Source organism: Rhinoraja longicauda, chromosome 33 (genome assembly GCF_053455715.1).
Source record: "Rhinoraja longicauda isolate Sanriku21f chromosome 33, sRhiLon1.1, whole genome shotgun sequence".
Lineage (NCBI taxonomy): Eukaryota > Metazoa > Chordata > Chondrichthyes > Rajiformes > Arhynchobatidae > Rhinoraja > Rhinoraja longicauda.
Window position 1 is genome coordinate 1,139,477 of NC_135985.1, and position 17,047 is coordinate 1,156,523.

Consider the following 17,047-nt stretch of genomic DNA (forward strand, 5'->3'; position numbering starts at 1 on the left):
AGTGGAGGCCAATTCACTGGATGTTTTCAAGAAAGAATTAGATTTAGTTCTTAGGGCTAAGGGGATCAAGGGACCGCAACATCGGGAGCTCGCAGGTCCCTGGCTGGCGACCGGCTTTCGGGAGCTCCAGCCGTAGCAGCTTCGACCACCCCGAAGCGCGAGATTTGATTGACCCGCTCGCAGGCCCCTCATCGCCCTGCGTGGCCTGGCCGCGGCACTTTCCATCGCCCGTTGGGGGCTCAGGACCTTCATCGGCCTGCTCGGCTCGGCCCTGGGACTTTCCATCGCCCGGTGGGGGCTTCAAAAGTCGGGAGCCTCGATCGCCCCGTGGCACCACGGGAGAAGAATGAGGAGGAGATAAGACTTTTCTTTGCCTTCCATCACAGTGAGGGTGTGCCTGGAGCAATCACTGTGATGGCTGTTTGTGTTAAAAATTGTAATTGTGTGTCTTGTGTTCTTTATTGTCTACTGCCGGACCCTGACGTGAGAGGACGCTGGCGCTATTTGTTCGCCGCTTCTCCGTCAGGATAGTTTGTCTGTTTGTTTTTATGTCTTGACTGTTTTGTAAAGCGTCTTTGAGCATTTGGAAAAGCGCTATAAAAAATAAATGTTTATTATTATTATTATTATTATTATTATATTGGGAAAAAGCAGGAACGGAGTAATAATTTTAGATGAACAGCCATGAGGCCAGTTCATTGGCTATATTTAAGAGGGAGTTAGGGAGGAGTTGGCTGCGCCTAACGGCTGCGGCTCTCTGGCAGTCTGTTGTCTTTTTTTCTTTTTTTTTTGTTTGTGTCGGTGTTGGGATGGTTTTTGTTTCTGTTTTTGGCTGTGTATGTGTGGTGGGGGTGTGTGGTGGGGGTGTGGGGTGGGGTGGGGGGGTGGGGCGGGGGGAAACCTTTATTTTATTAGGTCTCTTCCCCGGGGCGCGGCTCGGCTGCGGGCCTTAACATTGCCGGCGCAGCTCGGCTGCGGGACGTTTCAGTGCCCGGTGCGGCTCGGCTGCGGGCCTTAACATTGCCGGCGCAGCTCGGCTGCGGGACGTTTCAGTGCCCGGTGCGGCTCGGCTGCGGGCCTTAACATTGCCGGCGCAGCTCGGCTGCGGGACGTTTCAGTGCCCGGTGCGGCTCGGCTGCAGGCCTTAACATTGCCGGCGCAGCTCGGCTGCGGGACGTTTCAGTGCCCGGTGCGGCTCGGCTGCGGGCCTTAACATTGCCGGCGCAGCTCGGCCGCGGGACGTTTCAGTGCCCGGTGCGGCTCGGCCGCTGGACTTAACATCGCCCGGTGTGGCCGCGGGACGTTTCAGTGCCCGGTGTGGCCGCGGGACGTTTCAGTGCCCGGTGCGGCTCGGCCGCGGGACGTTTCAATGCCCGGTGCGGCTTGGCCGCTGGACTTAACATCGCCCGGTGTGGCCGCGGGACGTTTCAGTGCCCGGTGCGGCTTGGCCGCTGGACTTAACATCGTCAGCGCTGTTCGGCCGCGGGACGTTTCAGTGCCCGGTGCGGCTCGGCCGTTGGACTTAACATCGCCCGGTGCGGCCGCGGGACGTTTCGGTGCCCGGGGCGGCTCGGCCGGGGGGCCTTCCATCCCCTTGCGGGGGCTGTGCGTGTCGTTTGCCTCGGTAGGGGTCGAGCTGCCTGTCCGTGGGTGCGGGGGGAAGAGAGGGGAAGTTTTGTTGCCTCCATCACAGTGAGGGGGTGTTTGGAGTCACTGTGATGGATGTTTGTGTTGGGGTCGGGTGTCCTGTGTTTTTTTCTTTTTGCTGTATTTTGTGTGACTGCTGAAATTTCGCTCGGTGTTGTGCCGAGTGACAATAAAGTGTTGTTATGTTATGTTATGTTGGCTAAAGGGATCAGGGGGTATGGAGAGAAGGCAGGTACAGGATACTGAGTTGGATGATCAGCCATGATCATATTGAATGGCGGTGCAGGCTCGAAGGGCCGAATGGCCTACTCCTGCACGTACTTTCTATGTTTCTATGTTTCTATGATCATATTGAATGGCGGTGCTGGTTCGAAGGGCCAAATGGCTTACTCCTGCACTTATTTTTCTCTGTTTCTATTATATATCTGTGTGCCTGGAGAAAAGGCTGAGCTGATTCTTTCTCACAACATGCCTGCAGTGGTCTTTCTAGCTGGAACTGCTGGGCAGTGAAGATAAGGAATTTTTTTGATTTGATCATTCTTTGTCTTTCTGCGTTGGAGCAGAATTAGGCCGTTTGACCCATCGAGTCCACACCGCCATTCAATCATGGCTGATCTATCTTTCCCTCTCAACCCCATTGTCCTGCCTTCTCCATAGAATGTTTAGCAATGTTGTAACACCTACTAGCCAAGTTCTGGAAAACGAACAGTAACTGAAGGGCAATATTTGAAGCCATCCCATTTCGACATCCTTCTGAGGCTTTGAGGACATTTAATTAACTTTTTTAGCAAAAGGTTTCACTGCCTCACTTTGAAGCCAGGTCAATCCACCTTTAACATGAGAATGCTTTCAAACCCTCATGTTCAATGATATCCTTACATCAATCACATATTGCTGCAAATGCTTTTGGCTACATTACTGACAGGATTCTACTGCCCGATAACCAGCTGCTGATCCACCAGGAACAGAGTTATCTGCTATCGCTCTCAGCTGATATAGAAGGCACACAGCAACACGCAAAGAAGAACATTAATCATCTCAGGCCAGTTGTCTTGTGTCCAACCCTTTGAAAAAGTGCACCTGGCTTCATATTATAAGTACTCAATAATGTTGCTACCAGGATTGTAATATTCACGACAAAAACATTGTCTTTATTGTGGATTAGAAACTATAATCTGTGCGTGGTTTTATGCCCTACCCGTAGATGGCAGCAGTTAAGCATGTTTCAATGCTCAACTAATTTTGTCAATATGATCCATAGGAGGTATTTTAAGCTTTATACTTTGCCTTCAAGCTTCTGGGTCAATGGCTCCCTCTCGGTAGCTTACAGGCAGCAGAACTGAATGTTTCAATCATTACATTTAAAAGTGATTTACACAGGAACATGGATAGGAACGGTTTAGAGGGATATGGGCCAAATGCAGACAAATGCTACTAGTTCAGGTAGACACAAGAAACTGTAGATGCTGCATTCAGCAGCAAATTAAAAAAAGGTAAACTGATGGAAGAACTTGGTGGGTCAGACAGCATCTGTAGAGGGAAATCACTCTTCTACGTTTTGACTTGAGATGTTTCATTATTGATCCTTCAGCAGCTCTCTCTTTTTACTCAGCTGGGCAACCAGGTTGGCATGGAGTTGGACTGAACACCCTGTTTCCGTGCTCTATAACATCACGACTCTCACATTTTAGGCCAAGAAACTGTACAAGTAAAACTTAAAGTGGCAAATCTATCTTTGGTATAAACCAGCATCTGCAGTTCCTTCCTGCACAAAATCTAATTGGTTCCTTGTTCTGGGAGACTCTCTAACTTTAACTTTCACAAGTGTTGGAAACTCAGTATGAAGGGGACACGAGCACAATACTCCTGAGCATTAATCTGGTTTTACAAATGGTGAACAATTCTACATGATGTCACTTTTTAATTACAGGATAGCCAAATTCCCTTATGAAGGTAATGCTGCCTGTCATTTAAGTTTTTAATTCTGAATAATCTGTTTTATACAATTTAAAAAAAATGAAATATTGGAAAGCCTAATCCTTTCTTTCAACAAGGGAATGTGCAAACTAAATATTTTCCCCATGTTGTTTTCAGTGATGAGCGGGCCAATGGAAAGTAAAAATAATCATTTAAGGTTTCAATTTATCATTAATTTACAAGAAAACCTATTTATATAAGTTGCACTGTCATTAATCAACAGCATGAGCATTATTTCAAGCCTCCTTTATTACATCTTGTCTTTTTCCATGCTAAGTCAGCATGGCTTCCAACATGCACAATCTTCCAACACTTGTGTCCTCTGCCCTCAGCAGTTTGCACAACACTCCGGCTCGCTCAGGCTTCCCCTGGTTGTGCATCAACCACACGCCAAAGGAAGGTGGCGTGTACGTAGTCACTAACACCTGCCCGTGAATGCAAAATATTCCCTTCCTGATTTCTGTTACAAAAATTATCCTGATTCATACACTTCCCCAGTTCTCTAATGCCAAGAAAACATCAGCTAATCTTTGCGTGCCAGTATACCACAAAAGGATCAGACCCGACTTGTTGCCAAGTCGTACTTGTCAGTCAAGGTAAGAAAAGCCCTTCAATCATTATTTTAAATTTGTATGTTAGGTCGGACACCATTTTACTTGGAACTTTCCCAAACGTTTAGGTTGGTGAAACAGTTGCCCTTTGCCCTACTTTCTCCCATACCTGCAACAACACCTGTAACAAATGGATACCTGCAACAACACATTGAAGCAGCTGGTGGAGCTGCTGCCTCACGGAAAAACCGAGATAAGAAAAGTTGAGCTAGAGAACCAGGTTAGATCCTGATCTCGGGTATTGACTGTGCATAGTTTGAACGTTCTCCCTGTGAATGCGTGGGTTTCCTCCATTAAGGGAATGATGCTCAAACATTAAACTGACTCTAAATCTAGTGCGTAATGGAGCTGGTATATTACAAGTAAAACCTATTAGTTACAACACACAGCCTTGACTTCGAAACTCCCAAAGGTATCCAGAAATTCTCTGTCCAATCAACACAGCAAACTTGGAAGACATTGAAGATCCCTTTGCACTGGGGAGGCAGAAGCTGATGGGCCCTGCCATTAAGTTTCAAGTTTCCCCACTGTCATTAAAACAGCTTTAGCTAGATTTTCACAGCCCAATTTTGCAACACTGGTGTCAGATCAGAGTTCCTTGAGGGTTGACGTTACAACCCACCTTCTCTGATGTGCAGGAATGATGCAAGCACCACACTTCAAACAAATTCATCACACAATACGAGTCACAGTTAAATGTATCTGCATTTCACATTCAGCATACATGGTGCTACAAAAACAGCTCTTCATACCCAATTTCATGGTCCATCTTTGAAAGAAATAACTCAACCACAAAGAGTGTTCTAATATATCACAATTAATTCCAATGTCTCCAGACAAACTCTGATTATCCAAATTCCAGGTGCACATATTTTGCTGAATACACAATTAAAATTATGTCATGCAGATTAAATCTATTGAAATCGGAAAAACCGAGATAAGAAAAGTCAAAGAGTGTTGCAAGAAATTGCCAATAACAACACTGTATTTAAACATGGCCTTGAATGCGCAGATGTAACAAGGGCAAAGTTGTCAGAATTGACTCTTATTATAGACAAGAACTTCTGGCACCCACACATGCTTAGTTAAACACAGGAAAGCTGTTGTTAGGATTATCCTGCCCCTTCATTGAAGATCCTTTTACACAGTGCACTGCTGGTTTTTTCCAAATACATTCAACATAGCATCTGGTTTGATATGAACTTCAATGTCATAAGCACCATTCCAAACTCAGCGATGTAACTGTAGCTGAATTTTCAACGGCTCTCTATGATAAATACTGCTGACCAATCATCCATCCTCTGAAGTCTCATTTGTTCTATTCCATGATAAGAATTCCATTGATATTCATATGTTTTTTGCAAGTTCATTGACTTTATCCTTTGTTATTTGGTATTGTTGTTCAGCCGACATGGCGACTTCATGGAAAACACAGGTCTACCTTGGATGAATTTTGGTATAGAGAAAAATCTCTCTGCATCCCAGGTTTCTTGAGGTTAGTGTAAACGTCAGATTTAGCCAAATCCAGACTAAAACTTAGTTTGGCGATACAGCGCGGACACAGGCCCTTTGGTCCACAGAGTCCACGCCGACCAGAGATCCCCTCACATTATCACTTATCCTACACAGACGAGGGCCAATTTACATTAATACCAAGGCAATTAACCTACAAACCTCTACGTCTTTGGAGTGTGGGAAGCAACCAAAGATCTTGGAGGAAACCAACAAGGTCACAGGGAGAACGTACAAACTCCATGCAGACAGCACCTGTAGTTGGGATCGAACCCGGGTCTCTGGCACTGTAAGCATCCTAAGCGCTGTAAGGCAGCAACTCTAAAGCTGTGCCACTGTGCCATCCAAAGTGTACTCCTAAATGTGATATTTAACTCTAGATCTTAAAAGAAATGCATTCAATTTTAAAACCAAGCTGTTGTCTACTTTTCAGGTTAACAACAGGCACTTTTGGCTCTCCCAGTCAACATTCCACCACCCTCAAAATAACAAGCACAAGTTACAGTGACAAATCCTTCTACTGTTGTTTCTGGGCAAGTTGTTGAGTAAAAATGAGCTTCTGGGCTTTGCAAAAGTAACTGCAGTTCAAAACCAAGCTTTGAACTTGTTTGTGATTCTCCATCTCAACTTTGCTCGTTAACAAATATCACAAAAAGAGCAGGTTTTGCTTTCTTTAAGTCGGTTGCTCAAAGATCAGACACAGAGAACTAATTATGTTCATGAAAACTAGGTTGTTACTATCCTCACTGAATACAAATAAACAAACCAAACTAGGAATGGATTTTTAAGATCAATAGCTAATTATGTTTTTGGAATGTTGAACAATAATTCTTGAAGAGAAGATTGTTTCATGTTTTGTCAAATCACTGCATAGGTTCCCTTTGAACTGAGTGATGCTGACTACATTGGCAAACAATTTATCACTGTTTTATTCATTTTAATTGTGTGCTGTTTGTGCAACAACATATCTAAGTTAGGTAGATTTCCTTGCCAAAAACTACAGTAAAATTCTACACATTTGTACTATTTATGTACAGAGGTAATTTATTTGCATCCAATTATATATTGCTCATTTGAACTTGTTCTTAATGGCAAGGTGACCTCAACAAATATAATTCTTCAAAAGTACTTACAGCTAATAAAACTTCTCAAGAAATACTGCCACCTGGCTAAGAGTTGGTGACAGTTGACTACGAATGGTTAACAATATTAACCATTATGAGGTGAATTGTAGGGAACAGTAACATAACAAAAAATCACAAGACGATAATTGGGCTTGCTACCATTTCTGGTCCCATCCACCTAACTAATTGACACAAAAAGTTAGAGTAACTCAGTGTGTCAGGCAGCATCTCTGGATTAAAAGAATAGGTAACGTTTTGGGTCAAGACCCTTCTTCAGAGAATCTGGAAGTGGCTGGGGAGGAGGTATGGGTGGGGGGAGGGGGGGGTGGCGTTGGCAGCCCAGCCTGGCGTTGAGGGTCAGTAGATCTCTCCGCGATAACCGAAATCCGTTATAAAAAAGTCCCTAATAACGAGTTTACCGTATTACAAGCTTCCTCAGTAGATGATTACCTATGTCTCACAAACACGAGATAAGACAACCTACCGGTTGAAAAAAAGGTACTCGGGGAGCAGCAACACATATCAACGTCAAGTATTTAGACATTATAGAACTGCAGTGCTTAAAGGGAGTCACGGCACACTGAATCAATGCAAGGAGATCTACAGTGATGATAACTCATCTCTACTACCAGTGGCAATGAAGCTCATCATATCCTCTGCATGATATACTTTAGAATTATCCCAAAAGTCAGTCATCAGTCCAGCCAACACTTATTTATGACAAAATTGAGTCCATTTTCACCCACACAGTTCAGCAACAATGGGAACTGAGGAAGAGACATCATTGACTGAGTATGTAACATATGTATCTCTACAGATTATCCCAGGAAGGCTTGCTAGTCCATCAATGTTAAAAAACCCAGCAAATTTAAACATAATAATGCACCGCTCAGCGCAAATGGTTCATGTCAGTTTACCTCCCACAAGAGCAAATTCTTGGGATTGTGCCGACACAAAAACAACTGACTTACAAGTCCTGCCAAATCCCGAGAAAAATGTTTTTTGTGCTGCATCCAATTGAGTATTTTACTGCAGTAAAATCCCAAACTCTGAATCCTCAACAAACTGCAGCTAAGTTTGAACCTTAACTAAACCTACATGTTGAGGTTATTATTGAGGTTTGGCCACAAGAAGCCTTGAAATCTCTGAAACGCTGCCACTGAAATTTCTAATGTTTTTTTCCTGAAATTTCACTGGTGGTTGGTGTAGTTTGTTATGAGCCACAAAAAGAGTACTCGCTCCTACACATTTATTGTGGAACTGCAGACAACTGCATTAACTGTGTCATTTTGGGTCAAGACCCTTCGTCAGACTGAAACGTCACCCATTCCTTCTCTCCAGAGAAGCTGCCTGTAAAGGCTGACTTACTCCAGCATTTTGTGTCAAGGCCCTTCGTCAGACTGAAACGTCACCCATTCCTTCTCTCCAGAGAAGCTGCCTGTAAAGGCTGACTTACTCCAGCATTTTGTGTCAAGACCCTTCGTCAGACTGAAACGTCACCCATTCCTTCTCTCCAGAGAAGCTGCCTGTAAAGGCTGACTTACTCCAGCATTTTGTGTCTACCTTCGATTTAACCACTGCAATTCTTTCCACACATTAACTGTGTCATATTATTTTTTTTAAACTACCTTTTACAAACCAAACCCTCCTCAATCACGTTAATCAAAATCATTGCTGATGTTGGGGAATTCCAAAACTACAATTTCATCTAATGCAGAGTATTCCCTTTCCTGTAATTCCATGCTTTTATTTCCACGTGCAGATATCATGGAATGGTAAAATGGTGGTCAGCTTGGCCAAGTTGGGTGAAAGGGCCTTTTTCTAAGCTGTATCACTCTATGTATAAAATCACGAGGGGAGAGATAATCTGAATGCACAGTGTCGTTTTACACAGTAGGGGAATCAAGAACCAGAGGGCATATGTTTAAGGTGAGAGGGGAAAGTTTACGAGTTGATAGGAACTTGACGGGCAACTTTTTTTTACGCAGAAGGCGGGGGGTGTATGCAATGAGCTGCCAGAAGAGGTAGTTGAGGCAAGTACTAAAAACATTTATAAGACATTTGGACAGGTACATGGCCAGAAAAGGTTTAGGGGGCTGTGGGCCAAAAACAGGCAGGTGGGACTATCATGGATAGGGCATCTTGGTTGGTATGGGCAAGTTGGGCCGAAGGGCCTGTTCCAATGCTGTATGTCTTCATGTCAACACTCCCGTGCAATGTGGCAATCGGCAACAATGATATTACCGAAAATTAACAAGTGTGGATGGTTATATCATTGACCAAAGCAGTCACTTCTGTGTGTTTGAACAAACATATATGAATTAATGCATTTTTATTAGACTTACTACTCCCCAAGCCGCGGGACTTAGCTGCGCAAGACTCGGTCGCGGGGCCTTCCATCGCCCGGCTCGGCCGCGAGACGTTTCAGCGCCCGGTGCGACTCGGCCGCGGGGACTTCCATCCCCTTGCGGGGACTGTGCGGGTCGGTCGGGGACGAGCTGTCTGTCCGTGGGCGTGGGGAAGAGAGTGGAAGTTTTGTTGCCTCCATCACAGTGAGGGGGTGTTTGGAGTCACTGTGATGGACGTTTGTGTTGGGGTCATGTGTCTTGTGTTCTTTTTTGTGTATGACTGCTATGTAGTTTCGTTCGGTACCTTGGTACCGAATGACAAATAAAGCTCTGTTGAACTGTTGAACTGTTGAAAAAGTGAGTTAATTCAAACTATAAATGTTATCCAGCATTCAAAACTAAAGAGAAAAACCAGTGCATCTTCTACTTTATCAAATTGTATATTCCAAAGAAAGATTTCAGTACATGGTGTTTACCTTGTTTGAGTGCTTGGGTTTGGACAGGCAGTGAATCAAATCTTCTGCTGCGAACACACATCAGCTTTTCAACCCGCTCTTCAGTAATATCCAACGGGCTGGGAAGCTTGTTGCAAACCATTGCTATTGTACTGTGTTAAGGAATATAAAGTGTAGGACTGGATTCATCTGGACAGCTCTATATCAAAGAGATGGATCTTTTTTCCTGTTAACCATTTCACATTCTGTCACAATTGATAACTATTCCTTTTGTTTAGCCGAAGATGCCATCATTATACCGTTTTGCTTTTATCTTAAAGGCATTTAAAATGCTTGACCCTGCACTGTGCAGAAATCATCGCCAAAACGCACACATGTGATTATTTAATCAATATAACATTTTCCCCTTGCTATGGATATATATTTTTCCAGTAGTTATGTGGCTTTTAAAAGGAATCGTGGATGTTATCCGAAGTCTTTGCACTATGCACATTTTCCCAGGCCAAAGGGCATTCATAGTTAATTCTATTGAAGCAAAACCTTGCAATTCTGGAATAAAACCATGTTTTTTGTAGCTGTCATCTCCATTTTGCATTTTGCACCATAGATGTCCAATGTCCCCAAAATTAGACTTCTGGTGATTGATTTTATCCTTTTCCCATCTCCTGACTACAACTAACAAATTATCAAACAAAGCTAAACCACTTGACTTGCCAAAGGAAAGCAAGGTTCATGGTGCCTGAATGACAACCATCCAGTGGCTCTGACACTCTCCACCATGAAGTGCTTTGAGACAATGGTCATAGCACACATCAATTCTAGCCTCACAGGCAACTGTGATCCACTGCAGTTCACCTACTATCATAACAGGTCTACAGCAAATGCCATCTCCTAATTACAGCTTTGCCTCGGCAAGGCCAGCAGCATAATCAAGGGCTAGTCTCACCCCGGTCGGTCACTCTCTCCCCTCCCCTCTCCCATCAGGCAAGAGGTACAGAAGTGTGAAAACGCACACCTCCAGATTCAGGGAGTTTCTTCCCAGCTGTTATCAGGTAACTAAACCATCCTATCACCAACTAGAGTATTCCTGACCTACCATCTACCTCATTGGAGACCTTCGGACTATCTTCAATTAGACTTTAATCAACCTTATCTTGCACTTAACGTTATTCCGTTTATCCTCTATCTGTACACTGAGGACACCTTGATTGTAATCATGTATGGTTCCTCCGCTACAGCTGATAGTACGCAAAAAATAGGGCTGTTCACTGTACCTCGGTACACATGACAATAAACTAAACTCAACTCCATCTACACTTTACGCTGCCCCAGGAAAGCAGCTGAGATCATCAAAAATCACTCATTCCCTCTTCTCGTTTCCCGATAGGCAGAAGATACAAATGCTCGAAATCAAACACCACCAGATTCAGGACCAGCTTCTTCCCCGCTGTGATCAGACTACTGAATGGTCCTCTCATAAGCTGGAGTGTAGTCCAAATCTCTCAACCCATCCTGTTGTAGATCTTGCACTTTTGTCTGTACTTTCTCTGTCGTACTATTATGCTGTAATCTTATATTCTGCACTCTGTTATTTTGTAGTATAGTGAACTATTCTATAGTATGTGGAAGGCTTGATTGTACTCTTGTAGAGTATGATTTGTCTGAATTGCACGCAAACTATTTTATTGAATGTCAGCACCCATGATCATAATAAACCAATACCTTTAGCAGAACAATGAACACAAATTCCTCGAGAAAGCTGACCTTTTTCCAATATATTCATTACTCAATATTTGCTATATATATATATATATATATATATATATATATATTTGTTTGTCCATTTCCTGTCATTCACAGAACAAGTTAGAACATCCCAATTATTTAAATGACTTGTGCAGGAAGGAACTACAGATGCTGGTTTTAACCGAAGACAGACACAAAAAGCTGGAGTAACTCAGCGGGACAGGCAGCATCTCTGGAGAGAAGGAATGGGTGATGTTTCGGGTCGAGACCCTTCTTCAGACTTAAATGATTTATTGTATGGCTGCATGGCATCAAATTGTTTTAAAAATAATTTCCAAGAGGCTGAGGGGATTTGACTGGGGTTCTGGCCCATCAGTGTTCAGGCATGAGAGGGCCTTAAACCATGACCTTTCCCTAACGAGTTTCTGAGAGACCACACGGAGATTCAGTGTGTTCTTTAGCCCGTTGTCCTGAATCGTGGAATGTGCCAGTCTGTAGCATTTGGTTATGGACAGCTCATGGTTCTGCATGCCCAGCATGTTTCCAGCTCACCAAAGGCAGTCTCTCTCCAAGCTGATAATCTCCCAGCAGCAGTTGCCATTCGTCTCAGTCTACATGGCTGGGAACAGATGTGAGGCAGTTTGCTGAGTTATGCAGCTGTTCAGGAAGAACCTTAAGAAAGTCCAATGCCAAACCTTTATGGCAAACACACGCTTCAGAAGAAGACAGATGACAGATGACAGTTCTTCCTCTGCACAGTACATGGAGTTGCTGAAGATCCAACTATGCATGAAGAATGTGATAGACAGAGCGATCTCCTCGGCAGATAAAGTGTTGGTACTTATTTGAAAGGTCTGAATATAAAACATTATTCCAAACGACTTGGATATTCTGCTCAGCAGTTTCAGGACACATCTCTGGAAAGGGAAGCAAAGCTTTTGTTTTGATTGAATATTCTTTGTCAGAAGGTCGGAACAAATGAAGCCACCTTGATTTGAAACGTTAGCTTTGTTACTCTTCCCACAGATGCAGCCGGGCAGGATCTACTACCTCGCTTCTAGCAGCTCCTGTAGAGCTTTCTGTTGCGTCCTTTGCCTGGTTGACTTGTGATCAGACCCGCACAAACGTTCTTACAATGAATGTGCTTTGTACAGTGCACCCATACGGAACATACTACGATGATCCAAACGTGTGTAGACATACGCACAGCATGATGCAAAGAGGAAGACTGGACTTTTTTGCATTCCATCACAGTGAGGAATCCGCTGTGGTGGATGTTTATGTTAACTTTTATGCAGTTGTGTGTTTTGTTGCTTTTTTATCGTATGGCTGTATGGTAATTCGCATATCACTGTACCTTAATTGGTGCACGTGACAATAAATGACCTTTGAAACCCCATGAGCTAGCCACAGAATGAGGGCCACTCCACTCACTTTCATTGGAGAAATGTGCATGGCTTATCTGCTGACACAATCTATTTTACATCTTCAGATAAAATGGAGGATGGTTTAGGTAATGGATTTGACATAGAGGTTGAAATATGCTCATAATGCAGCAAATCTACTTCACTCTATAGAAGATGCCTTTCCCCACCGATTTTGAAATTCCGCCAGATTGCGGCAAAGACAAAGGTCTGAGCAAAGCCAGTCCCACAAAATCAAAGAGTCTGAAGAAGGGTCTCGACCCGAAACGTCACCCAATCCTTCTCTCCAGAGATGCTGCTTGTTACTCTAGCACTAAGTTACTCCAGAATTTTGTGTCTGTCCACAAAATCAAGTGCAACTCAACAAAGAAGCTGCTACTAACCAGGGGTTTCATTCATCCTGACTGAGCCATGCAAGTTCAACCAAAGTTAATGGAAGGGCATGGTTCTGTCACTTGTCATCTCAGGAGTCTGTGGTCATCAGGACATTTGACCCTGAGTACAAAGATTTACAGATATGTAATATATCCTGCTACGAGTCTTCTTCGTTCATATCCATCATCCATGTTTCAAATGTTGCCATCGCTGTCATCGTCTGTCCTGAAAAGGACGCAAGCTTCCGGCGACAATCAGTGGGAGCCATCACTTTGGACAGTAGATGATGGTGGTAGCAGAATTAGCTTAGGACACTTCCAGTTTCCAGCCCCGTGACGTGGACACTTCTGCTATGGGGCCCCTGCTGTGAGTGATTCCTCTCCAAACGACAACACGATCACAACACACATCCCATCAAGGAGCACACATCTGCATCAGGAGGAGACCTTAGAGGACTCTAACGCATTTACATTTATCAAGGAAAACTAATTATCTGAATCCTGTTCCCCAAGGGCAAAAACATACCTTCAGTCCACTTCATACTGACATTACTGAGTTCATACACTTCACTTCCAATTTCCATCCTGCCCTTAAATATACCTGGACGATCTCCGACATCTCCCTCCCGTTTCTGGACCTCACCATCTCCATCACAGGAGACAGACTAGTGACTGACATCTACTATAAACCCACTGACTCGCACAGCTATCTGGAATACACTTCTTCCCACCCGGTCTCCTGCAAAAAGTCTATCCCCTACTCCCAATTCCTCCGTCTACGCCGCATGACGGGGCTTCCCCTCTTCCACCCTCGTTCTCACCTTCCACCCCACCAGCCAGCGTATCCAACAAATCATCCGCCAACATTTCCGTCACCTACAACGGGACCCCACCACTGGCCATATCTTCCCATCCCATCCCCTTTCTGCGTTCTGCAGAGACTGTTCCCTCTGTAACTCCCTGGTCCACTCATCCCTTCCTACCCAAACCACCCCATCCCCGGGCACTTTCACCTGCAACCGCACGAGATGCAACACCTGTCCCTTTACCTCACCCCTCAACTCCATCCAAGGACCCAAACAGTCTTTCCAGGTGAGACAGAGGTTCACCTGCACCTCCTCCAACCTCATCTATTACATCCGCTGCTCCAGATGTAACTTATTTACATCGGCGAAACCAAACACAGGCTCGGCGATCGCTTCGCTCAACACCTGCGCTCAGTCCGCATTAACCAATCTGATCTCCCGGTGGCCGAGCACTTCAACTCCCCCTCCCATTCCCAGTCTGACCTTTCGGTCATAGGCCTCCTCCAGTGCCATAGTGAGTCCCACTGGAAATTGGAGGAACAGCACCTCATATTTCGCCTGGGCAGCTTGCAGCCCAGTGGTATGAACATTGACTTCTCCAACTTTAGATTGTTCCTCTGTCCCTCTCTTCCCCTCCCCCTTCCCAGATCTCCCACTGTCTTCCTGTCTCCACCTATATCCTTCCTTTGTCCTGCCTCCCTGACATCAGTCTGAAGAAGGGTCTCGACCCGAAACGTCACCCATTCCTTCTCTCCTGAGATGCTGCCTGACCTGCTGAGGTACTCCAGCATTTTGTGAATAAATACCTTCGATTTGTACCAGCATCTGCAGTTATTTTCTTACACCTTCAGTCCAGCAACATTAGTCAATCACATATTTTGTTTTCTGACCTGCAACCCACTGCATACATGGGCTGCCACATTCTGTACCATAACATGTCATATAATTTGATCTACAATTCTTTTATCCAGAACCATACTGTACACTTTCTGTAAACCCAGACAAACATTTACTGTACTCCCCTTAAATATATTCAATTTTATTAGCTTGAACCCACGGCATCCTGGATATATTTTTATACACTAAAAAAATTAATTATTTAAACAAGGGTCTCTTTTTTAAATATATAAAGAGAAAAGGCTGGAAATACTCATGAAGTCAGGCAATCTATGCAGAGCCAAAACAGAACTTTTATCAGCTATTGTTTACATTTCAGATTTCCAACACCTGCAGCCGTTCTCTTCATCCTTATTTAAAACTCACACTTAAATATTGATCAATTAGAGTATTTTTGAGTTAGTCATGCAGTTAAAGAAAAATAAAGTTTCCCATTTGGATGAACTACTGTGATCTCAGCATTGTGCACACAGGGTTTGTACAACCTGCAAGATTCATGGATGCTCACACTGATATTCCCATGCATCAGCAGGCTATCTTCAAGCATGTAAGACTCAAGTATTGACTACACTGGACACAAGAGTAGCCCGGGTTCGATCCCGACTACAGGTGCTATCTGTTCGGAGTTTGTACGTTCTTCCGCGTGGATTTTCTCCGAGATCTTCAGGTTCCTCCCACACTCCAAAGACATACAGGTTTGTAAGTTAATTGGCTTGATATAAGTGTAGATCGCTGGTCGGAGCGGACTCGGTAGGCCGAAGGGCCTGTTTCCAGGCTGTATCTCTCAAATAAATTTAAATTAAACCACTGCAGCCTGACATATCAAGGAATATAGTGAAACACTGGTGATGCATTAGGAGGCGATTGATTGTTCATTCTATACGCTGTAGAAGACTGCATCACCAGACCACAGCGTGTGCATGATCAGAGCAACCATTTTCACTTTTACTTAGGTCCTGATTTAAAACACGATCAAGATCATGGTCAAAATACCTTCGTCAAAGTAAATAAATGGAAGGATAAACTTCAAAATTCATCCACAGAATGAAACACGGTCAGTAAAGTAAAAGAATGAAAGTGTGTAGGAAAGAACTGCAGATCCTGGTTTAAATCGAAGATAGACACAAAATGTTGGCGTAACTCAGCGGGACAGACAGCATCTCTGGAGAGAAGGAATGGGCCATATTTCAGTTCGAGACCCTTCTTCTTGAGATCCTTTTCTCCAGAGATGCTGCCTGTCCCGCTGTGTTACTCCAGCATTTCGTGTCTGCAAAAGAATGAAAGCTGTTGGTCTGATTGAATGGCTTAATATTTTCAAAGGTTCAGATCGTAAACTTTCTGCCATCAATATTCAAGGATTTCGCTATTTACTGATGGCTATTTTTAAATGTTGATCGCCGTCATAATAGGTACGAATTCTCATTCTCATATTGTAAACCATTAGGATCAATTTTATTAATATTTATGAGATTGTTGAGTGGAAATTAGCACCTTATGATATTGCACAGTCACAGTGGTTTTGCAGATTTTTTCAAAAGGCTTTTGTTTCAGGTGTCTTGCTCCTGGTTAGGGTGCACAGATGAATTCACAGACATTGTTACCATCACCAAGAATTCAACCAATGGCTAAATATTGAAATCCAAAAAATATGACACGATATTATCAAAGGATACCCAGCACTGCCTGCGAGATGGGAAGCCACTGATGGCAGATGGCATTGAGATGCACTCGAGGATCTGTGTGCCGTGAATCACGAGGTAGAATGGACAGACCCAGTGAATTCACTATCTTGTTAATCTTCTCTTTGTCCCTGGAAACCAAGCAAAAAAAGAGTGCGTTTTCTTCAAACTATGCCCAAGATAGTTACATTCATTCATTAAAGGCGTTTTCAAAGGTATGCTCACATTGAAAAATATACAAAATTAAAGCTACTCCAAGAGAGTATAGATTTAGAAAACATAAAACTTACATTCCATGCTTCGATCAGAATATTCTGGCATTCAATGGAGCAAATTAGCTCAACATGCTGTAAATAACCAGGTCAGTTTACATTTAATTATTGCCTGAACAAGGTATCAGACCAGAAGGGAAAGCCCTGAAATGTAATTCCTGTAGTACTCGGAAAT

The 17,047-nt window shown here is 43.7% G+C and overlaps 1 protein-coding gene across 4 annotated transcripts in view; it reads right to left on the bottom strand.

The window, feature by feature from the left end:
• Window positions 1–17,047, bottom strand: part of efl1 (elongation factor like GTPase 1) — a 187,258-nt gene that overhangs the window by 127,102 nt on the left and 43,109 nt on the right. For all 4 annotated transcript variants that reach the window (XM_078427282.1, XM_078427281.1, XM_078427284.1 and 1 more), the window contains exons 10-11: window positions 16,595–16,731; window positions 9,696–9,818 (exon numbers count right to left, since the gene is read on the bottom strand). In XM_078427282.1, coding sequence (XP_078283408.1) covers window positions 9,696–9,818; window positions 16,595–16,731 — 260 coding nt within the window. The remainder of the gene's footprint in view (window positions 1–9,695; window positions 9,819–16,594; window positions 16,732–17,047) is intronic.